Raw genomic sequence first — 9,992 nt, 5'->3', positions numbered from 1 at the left:
TCCACCTGTTCCCTGAGCAGCCTGATCTCTTGGAGGCTGCAGTGCCATTTGGAGTTTTCTGGGCCCTTGGACTCGGGACGGAATTTTTACTCCTGAATTCCAGGCTTTCCCAGATGAGTTGCTTTTCCCTGAGAATGCTTTAGCTTTTTTTTTTTTTTTTTTGGTCTGTCCTGTTTTGACTGTAAGAATCGACATTTTTGCTTCAGGCTTTCTTATTCTGCTCCAAGAGAGAAGAAACTTCTCCCTTCTTGGATTTTATGGACAAGATTTCATTCTTTCTCATTGCTCTTCTAGGCTTTAAATCTATCTAGGACATGTAAGTGCCACTGTCAACTCTAGAGAGTTTTAGCTCGCATTTTCTTTTCATAATTACCTTTTGTTTTATAGGGGTAACTCATTCCACTTTGGGGTCCTTTTAATTCTACGGAAAGACTTCAAATCCTCCGGCAGCCAAGATGGAACACAGTAGACAGATTCGAATTTTACTAATGAATGAAATGGAAAAGCTAGAGAAGACCCTCTTCAGACTTGAGCAAGGTCAGTCACAAGTTGTTTGATCAACTCTCTTATATCTTTTATTCCATTGACGGTCTATTGCTTTTTTTTTAACTCAAAGTTAGGGACTGGGGGTAGTGGGTATAGCTCAGTGGTAGAATGCATACTTAGCATAGATGAGGCTCAGATTAAATCCTCTGTATGAACACACACACACACACAACTTAAATTTCCTAGATTTAGCTTGATTTGTGCCAAGATACTGTGTTCCACATTACTGGCCACTAATGAAGGTTTATGGTGTTTAAGAATAGATATTTCTTGTTAGAACAATGATAGCTTAGTTCACTTTGTTGCCAACTACCACCTAATGAAGAAACTACAGAGCATGGAAAGTCACTTGGGGCAGAACCTTTGCCTAGTCTGCGAGAACTGGATTCAGTCCCAGGAGAGAAGGAAGAAACTACATATGCAATCAGAAGATTGAACATGCTATTTGTAATAGCACTTACGGATATAGCTTATTCAATCATATGTAATTTAGCTTTGTATATAATCTGTAGTGTTGCTTTTTAGAGTGTACTTTTCTCCTCTATTGAACCTAAGCATTGGTAAAACAGAGTACAGTATAGTACTGTATAGTATAAGTATAGTACAGTAGCTATTCCTTGCATTATCAGAAGCCTCTCAAGCAAGTAGAAGATAAGGCCAAATAAAAAAATGGGAAATTGACCAGGTGATGGTAACCGTGTTTGAGCCAGGGATATAGCTCAGTGGCAAAGTGCTTGCCTAATACAAGCAAGGTCTTCGGGTTTGGACCCCAGCATGACCAAAAGATACAAATAAAAGATCAAAGATCCAATTACAGTTCTATAAAACAAACTGACAGATAACTTTACTTTCAGTACTGAATACATCTCACTTATAATTTATAAATATAACTTGTGAGATGCAAGTAGAAAGTTTTTAATGTATCAAGACAAAATCAGCCCTCCAGTGGATGTATTAAACAAATATTTGACAAGCATCTGGAAGAAGTTTTTTCTTTGGTGTTTTAAAAGTTGAATTTTTGAAAGCTGTGTTCCCTTGATGCCGAATGGCCCTCTTCTTCCAAACCTGTTCGGGGTTTTAGGTCACCGAGTCCTGGCTTCAATTTTGGCTCTCCTGAGTCTGCACTTTTCCTGGTTTTGGCTTTCCTCCTCCGTCTTCAGCATTCCCATCAGATTGGTGGCTCCCACTAGGCTCTCTTCCTTCCACGTTTCAATTAATTGCCAGTGTCGGCTAGGTTTTCTTTTTTTTCTACCATCAAAGAGTTTTGCATCCTCACGGTCTCATCTCTTGCCTCTCTGCTGAGGACTCTCATTGAAACAAAGGCCTGGAGTTTCCCTTTCTTCCTGGAAGCTTCTGAATCAAGTATAATGACAAGGGTTGAGAAGCAGCTTTGCCTTTGCTCGGCTGCTAACAAACAGATGTTGGGCACATTAACTCATATCCTTGTAAAGATATGTTGCTGTTGCTCTCCTCCGGCATTCGGTGTTAAGACTGTAAATTAGTAATTCCTAGTTTTTTAGTGATACAGCCCTAAGCAACAAGGTCTTGGTCTTTCTGCTTAGCAGTCCACCCCCTGGAGTTTAGTTAGCTTTGTTCTGACTATCCAGTAGATTTGTCATAGGGTAGTTCTGTCATTTTCCTCCCTTGTGTCCTAAGTCACCCCCTTTAGCAAACCCCAGTGATGTCTCTCTCTTCAGCTTTTCCCAGGCTAGACTCTCAAGCATCTTAATGTCTCCTCTTTAACTGTCATCTCTCTTTAAAGTCTGAAATTCCTTTGTGATAGCTCTCTGTTTGTCTCTTCCATCTAACCAAATGAGAGAGAGCCCAAGTCATCTTTTTATCCAGGCTCTTCCCTTTTGACTTATGTGTACCTGATTCTAAAATCCCTGCCTGACTTCTAAGGCATTCTGAATGGCTCTGCACTTTTCTCTTGCCAAGACTGAATCTCGCTGCCCTCAGTGTCTGAATCTTTCTAACTTTCCTCTTCAGTCCATCTCGAGTGGCCTTCCTCATACCAGTGTTTGCATGTTTACTCCTGCCAGATCCCTCTGTGTATGTTGTCCTTTTTACTGTCATTCTGTGTATTCAGCGTTCAGTTAAAATACTACCACCTTAGCGAAGGCTTCCTCTAAATTTTTGCTTTCTCTGTGGTTTGTTCACTGATCAGCTAATTGACCAATGAAGCGTCTGAAGCTTGGTGGTGGTACAGTACCCAGCTGGAGGCTGAGCTTTGTGAGGCTGGGATAGTATTACAGTCTGAGCACTATGTGAACCACTTAATAAATGCTTGCTGACTAATTATAAACCCCAGTGAAAACTAGCCCAAGCTGGAAATTCAGCTAAACTGCTTGAAGAGACAAATTGAAGGGCTTATTAAGACTAATGTCACTCTGTAACACTAGATGAAACCAATAAATCCATCCATTTTTTTGTGATAGCGATGTGATCATATTATTTTATTTTATTTTTTTTTAATATTTTATTTATTTATTATTCATACAATATTCTGTCTTTATGTCTGCAGGCCAGAAGAGGGCATCAGACCTCATTACAGATGGTTGTGAACCACCATGTGGTTGCTGGGAATTGAACTCAGGACCTTTGGAAGAGCAGGCAATACTCTTAACCACTGAGCCATCTCTCCAGCCCCCGATCATATTATTTTAGAAGGCAATTTATAATGTGAAAGAAGTATTGATTAGAGAGAACACTGGGACAAGAAATAATTGAGAAGACTTTTTTATTTATTTTTAATTGATTTTTATTGAGCTCTACATTTTTCTCTGCTCCCCTCCCTGCCTCTCTCCTCCCCTTCAACCCTCTCTCGAGGCCCCTATGCTCCCAATTTACTCAGGAGATCTTTGTCTTTTTCTACTCCCCATGTAGATTAGATCTATGTATATTTCTCTTAAGGTCCTCATTGTTGGAGAAGACACTTTTTTAAAAATCCTGTCCACCCTGTCTACATGCTGAGGCAAAGGCAAGTGGACCTCTGTGAGGTCTAGGCCAGCCTGGTCTACATAGATTTCTAGGCCAGCCAGAGCCACACAGTGAAACTCTGCCCCCTTTCCTCCTTAGAGAATTGCAACTGGGCTGTGGCTCAGTGGATAAAGTGCCTGCTGGACAAGCACAAGGAAGATCTCCATGCTCCATTAAAGTTGGCTTTAGTGGCATGCACCTGTAACCCCAGCACTAGGGGTACTGAGACAGGTGACCTAGGGACCTGTTGGCCAGCCATTCTGACCAATCAGTGAGCTCCATGTTCAGTGAGAGACCCTTCTCAAAAAATAAGATGGCTATGACTCGAGAGATATCTCAGCAGTTGCTGCTTTTACACCTATATGGTGGCTCACAACCTCCTGTAACTCTAGTGCCAGGGTATCTGACACCCTCTCCTAGCCTCTGTGGGCACTCGTACATATATACACAAAATAAAAATAATCTTTAATTTTTTAATCTTAAAAAATAAGGCAAAGAAGAATAAAGAAAGACACCCAGCATCAACTTACGGCATGAGTTTATATCAGCAATACTCACAGGTGCATACACCTGCATATACATTGCACACAAGAAAGAAAGAGAAAGAAAGGAAGCAAATGAACAGACGTACAAGATTAAAGATAAGAATTTAATGATATCAGAGTTGAAAACAGAGACAGAATAAGAAAAGTTAAAACTCACAGAAGTTGGTGACAAGGGTAAAGGAGAAACCTGGTGATATTTGGTCTTTCATCCTTGACTGGTCCCCAATCCCTTCTCTGTGTTTATTTTTTCATCCTAAGCGCCGGTTATAATTTTCAACACTGACATCTCTATAGATCCTTCAAATTCAAGTAAAAGTCAAGTAAATTATCTATTCTAATCAAATTATAGTCTTTTCTATTTTCCTTGTCTCATAGTGTATCAGAAAATGAACAAAATTGGTATTCCGCAGACCTGAAATTAATTCTTCCATCTTTTGCTCATGCCATGAAAATGTATGGAGATCAGAAGGAGGTTTTCAGGAATTGGTTCTTACCTTCCACAGTATTCCATGAGAGAACTCGGGTTTGTCAAGCCTGGGTGTCAAGAACTCTTACAGGGCTAACCTATGAGCCTAATTGTTACTATTTTTTGTGTGTTTTTTTAATAAATGTTCAGCTAAGCATGGTGGTGCACACCTTTAATCCTAGCACTTAGGAGGCAGAGCCAGGTGGATCTCTGAGTTCAAGGTCAGCCTGATCTACAGAGTTAAGTTCCAGCTCAGCCAGGGCCACACAGAGAAACTATGTCTCAAAAACAATAAAATAAATATAAAATAAAATACAATGTTCATTTACAAGGGTTTCCTTAAAAGTGATTTATTTATTACTTATTTTATATATTTGCTTGGCAGCATGAGTCTACGTTACCATATGCATTCATGTGCCCCCAAAGGCCAGAGGGTATTGGACTCCCTAGAACTGGAATTAGAGGCAATCGTGAGCTGCCTGATACAGGTGCTGGAAGCTGAATCCAGACCACCTGCAAGTGCTACATATGCTTTTACCTGCTGAGTCAGCTTTCCAGTCCCCAAAGGTTTCTTGATTGAAATCTACCCAGCCCCTATTGGGAATTTTTGTTTACAGTAGTAATTTAACCTCTTGTCTTCCTAGCTAGCTACTTACCAGAGGGCTGTGGCCAATCCAAGCGTTCTTAGTGTTAACATGAACAAGATAGCCACACCATGTACTGCTGTGACCTAAGCTAATTTTAGCAGAGGTATTTCATGTACTGTCAGGAACCGGTTCAGTTTCAGCAATTTGACTTAGCAGTTAAGAGTGGCTTTGTGCTTTGGGAATATTTACTAATCCTTTACTGGGATAAAGAAAGAAAATATAGCATCTTTCTTTCTTTGAAGAGTTTGGTAACATATGAATTGGTACTGATGCTCTAAATTCATCAGATAAATCAAAAAAAAAAAAAGACATCCTTTGAAAAGGTAGAGGTTGTAGTCTAATGGAGGCTCACAGCCCAAACTCCTTTATTTGTTGTTGTGTTTTGCCTTGAAATCCACCTATATCTGAACTAGGTAGACAAGCCATATTGTCTTAAATCATACAGATTAGGTTGTGGCTTCGTAGTAGAGCAACTAAATAGCATGCATGAGACCTTGGATGCCATTCTTAACCCCACAAAAAAGTAAATTAAATTAAAAATCAGAAATTTCTTTTTCCAAAATTTAGTAACAGGAGTAAAAATAACCACAGACATCTTTTACTTAGAAATTGCCAAACTTAGCCAGGTTTGGTGGCATGCGCCTTTAGTCCCAGCACTTAGGAGGCAGAGGCAGGTGGATCTCAATGAGGTCTAGGTCTGCCCTGGCCTGTGTAGTAAGACACAGAGGGAAGGGGGGTGGAGGGGAGACCGAAACTGACTGACTTGTAGATGAAGTGTAAATGTTCGAAATTTGAGATTTGTCCTTTTTAGAAGTGGTGATCAGCCTTCCATCATGTGAAACTTAGAAAATACCATTAGAAAAACAAACAAATCTTTGTTTGACCCTTTGAGGTAAACGTACATGAGAACTCATTCTTTCATTTTTGAATAAAACTGAAGCTGTGGAGCAGACAGTTGGCGAATGTGAAAGCTTTCGTGCTCTGTGGCTCTCCACTTTCTGTTGTAGCTAATCAACTCTGGTGCTGCAGCAGGAAAGCAGCCATAGATGTGCTTATGTTCCAATAAAACTTTATTTGTAGGAACATGTTGTGCTAGAATGCAGTTTCCCTTGTTATTGCAATGTGTTCTGATTTTTACTCTAGAAATCCTTTTATTATTGCATGATTTTATCTATATAAGTGAATACCTGTCACCTTTATAAGTTTTCTAATATGTTTCTACTATTCTAAATAAAATTTCAGTTGGTTTTCCAATTAATGTGTAAATATAGATTAGCTTATAAAAATAATTGCTAAATGTCAAGAAAAATAGACATTTACTAGCCATATTTCAGCAACAGTCTACATAATAGATGAATGGGATTCAAGATTAAGGTCATAGTTTAGTACATATAACCAAAAGAACTCTTTTTTATTCATATTTGGATATCTTCATATGTATTTTTCTTTTAAATATTTGAGGCTATTAAAGCCAATTATCGGAATAAACTGAATTTTTAATATTTAATTACCTTATTACAAAATATTAAATTAAGACTTAAAAAAGACTTAAAAAAGTTAGTGAACTTTAGGGGGCTGGAGAGATGCCTGAGGTGAAAAATGTTTCCTGCTCACACAAAAGACCCAACTTTGGTCCCCAGCACCCGCCTTTGGTGGCTTACAGCTGCTTGTAACTCCAGCGACCCCTGTACTCGTCCGTGTGTATATCTACATACATGTATACATACGTTCAAAATGGGGCAGCTGGGTGTGATGGCGCATGCCTTTAATCCCAGCACTCAGGAGGAGGAGGCAGGTGGATCTATGTGAGTTCAAGGCCAGCCTGGTCTGCAAAGTGAATTCTGGGCAGCCAGAACTACACAGAGAAACCCTGTCTTGAAAAAGAAAAAAGAAAAAGAAAAACAGGCTGGAGAGGTATCTCAGTGGTTAAGAGCACTTGGTACTCTTTTAGAAGATCCAGGTTCAATTCCCAGCACACACAAGACCACAGATAGCCATCTGTAATTCCAGTTCCAAGGTTCCAGTGCTTTCTTCTGACCTCTAAAGGCACTAAAAATGCATATAATGTACAAATATATATGCAGGGGAATTACATAAAATAATTAAAAATAAATCTTTAAAAAATAGTGAACTTTTAAAAAGTAAAAAATATTCAGGCATACTGTCTTCTTAATAGTGTCTGCTTTATATGTATGAGTGTTTTGCCTGCATGTTTGTATGTGTACTTTGTGCTTGCCTGGTCCCCAGTGAGGCCAAAAGAGGTACCAGATCCCCTAGAACTGGAGTAAAGGATGGTTATAACCACCATGTTGGTACTGGGGACTGAAAATGCTCCAGCAACCTTACTTTCATTTTGGTGTTTCATAATTTACATAATCTGTAAGAACAATATACATGAATACTACATACAAATAAATATTCGTATTTGAAGAATGCTTCTTTTCTTTCTCAAGTTTCTTGATAATCCATTGCTCCAAATACTATTTGAGAGAGGTTAGGTGAGTTTTAACCTTTGTACTACAGATTCTCTGTATCATTGTGTAATTACTAAAGCAATATTTGTATAAACTTAAAAGACAAGTTGTTTATCAGCAATACCTGTGATATTTGTACATCTTCCAGATGTTGCTGCTTTTCCTGGTGGTAAATTTAATTAGTCTTAGAAAATGTAGCTATTTCTAATTCTGAACATCAGACAGTATTACTTCATTTATTGATTGAGACGGGTCATGCTATGAGATGGAGTTTTTATTTTCTTTTGTTCTGTTTTTCCAATGACATTTTTTAGCCCTGGCCAGCCTGGAACCTGCTACATTGACTAGGCAGGCCTTGCCTTTCTGGTGATCATTCTCCTTTTGCCTACTGAACGCTGGGCTCATAGGTGTGCACACGTGCACACAGCACTTTTGTTTTTGGGCCAGTGTGGCCTAGGCTAGCTTTGAATTCCGTATGTACCCAGGTTGGTCTTGAAGTTGTGATCTTCTTGCCTCAGCCTCTGAGTCCTAGGAATACACCAGTTATGTTTTAATCCTTCATGCAGTTATTTTTAAATCTATCTCAGTGTTAATACAACTTTAATTTTAGTTATTTTTCAAGTAAAATTATAGGAATATGTAAAAACTATCAGAATCATTTTGTAATCTGTTTGTTTACCCCACTTGTCCTAGTATTATGCTATGTATTTTATATTTGTCTCTGTATTCTATATTTCAGCCAGACCTTTTTTTCTAGAAGGATTTCAAAAGATGCTGTTTGATAGCATGTTATCCATAGTAGAGTTTCTTTTAAAACAGGCATCAATCTTTTCGATTGCTTTGTTTCCGTGGCCAGAGCTGTGATGGCAGCAGTAGAGCAGCAGACATAAAGGATCACTGCCACTCAGGGCAGCCTGGGAGAATCATCGAAGGGTGGGGATTGGCTGTAGGAGCTGTCAGAGCTACAGGTTTAGCAGCTAAGTGCTCCATCTTAAGTGAGTGCAGTTAATAATAGCCCAAAACAAATTAGCATCAAAGGTCACTGATCTAGAAAACCAGATATAATAGAAGATACTGAAATTGTGGCCTAAATGGGGCATAGAGACATATGAATTTGCACTACTTTTGTTCAGAATATTTGTATGTATATGTATGTATGTGTGTATGCATGTCCACATGTGTGCAGGTACACATTTATGTGTGGGTATTTATATTCACATGAAGGCCAAGATTAATCTCGGTTGTTATTCTTTAGGATGGCACTGGGGTTGCCATTAAGGCCAGGCTTAATGCCAGGGAGCCCCAAGTAGCCCTTTGTCTCCATTGCTAGGATTACAGACATGCACTCCCATGCTCAGGTTAATTATTTATTTATTTTACATTACAACTTAAGTTTCCCTCCTTCCTCTCCTTTCATTCCCTCTTCTGCCTCCCCACCCTCCATCCATTCCTCCTCTGTTTGTGTTCAGAAATGATCTATGTATCGATTAAATTGACAGAGACCCATTACCTGGATGGGTTACTTTAGGGTCCAGTAGTCTCCATAGTTTTGTTGGGGGCAGTAGTTGTAGGTCTTTGGCTGTCTACAGAGCAGCATTTGTTGTATGAGGTTTTCTGTCCTGCGCGGTTCCTGCAATCATTAAGTCCCAAAGAAACCACACAGAGGTCTACATTAACTATAAACTGATTGGCCCATTAGCTCAGGCTTCTTATTAACTCTTATAACGTATATTAGCCCATTATTCTTGTCTGTGTTAGCCACAGTACCTTTTTCAGCGAGGTAGTCACATCTTGCCTCTTCTGTGGCTGGTCAGAACTGCAGAGGAATGGACTTCCTCCTTCCCAGAATTCTGAATAGCAAACTGGGCATCAGCCAGTTAAAGTGTCAGACAGGGAAACAAACCATGTGAAGAGATAAGAGAAATCCAGTGCAGATTGACTTTATCAACCTAGATCAGACTTTGGGGAGTCTAATAAGAGGCAGTTTACTCCCAATATATTTTAGCCCAGTACAATTTGAAAAAAAAAGTTTCCTGGTGTAATACAATCCCCGATGCACAAAGGAGCATAATTACATTGAAATTCAACTTGGGGTACATGTCATGTCCTCCAAAAAGATGGAGTCTAGAGATAGGCTACCTGTACTAGCTTAAAACCCAAGGGTCTGGCCTGGTCTCAGTAGATAATGTAGAGGTCATTTGGGCTATTAGCCACCTATGGTCCTGGTTGTGGGATGTTGATGTAAGAGCGGCGGAGCTGCGTCCCCAGCACCCGGCCACCTGCACGGCTAGCTTTATACCCGAAATAATTACACGGAAACTGTATTCTTTTAATC

General features: G+C 39.5%; 1 protein-coding gene across 1 annotated transcript in view; it reads left to right on the top strand.

Annotated features, from left to right (window-relative positions):
* Nucleotides 1-205: 205 nt before the first annotated feature.
* Agl (amylo-alpha-1, 6-glucosidase, 4-alpha-glucanotransferase) overlaps nt 206-9,992 on the top strand; it is a 57,782-nt gene continuing 47,995 nt past the window's right edge. The window contains exons 1-2 of the mRNA XM_026784033.1: nt 206-316; nt 388-537. Coding sequence (XP_026639834.1) covers nt 456-537 — 82 coding nt within the window. The 5' untranslated portion in view covers nt 206-316; nt 388-455. The remainder of the gene's footprint in view (nt 317-387; nt 538-9,992) is intronic.

This window comes from Microtus ochrogaster, chromosome 21 (assembly GCF_000317375.1).
Source record: "Microtus ochrogaster isolate Prairie Vole_2 chromosome 21, MicOch1.0, whole genome shotgun sequence".
Lineage (NCBI taxonomy): Eukaryota > Metazoa > Chordata > Mammalia > Rodentia > Cricetidae > Microtus > Microtus ochrogaster.
The sequence above is the reverse complement of the archived record's forward strand: the minus strand, read 5'-3'. Positions and strand labels throughout refer to the sequence as shown.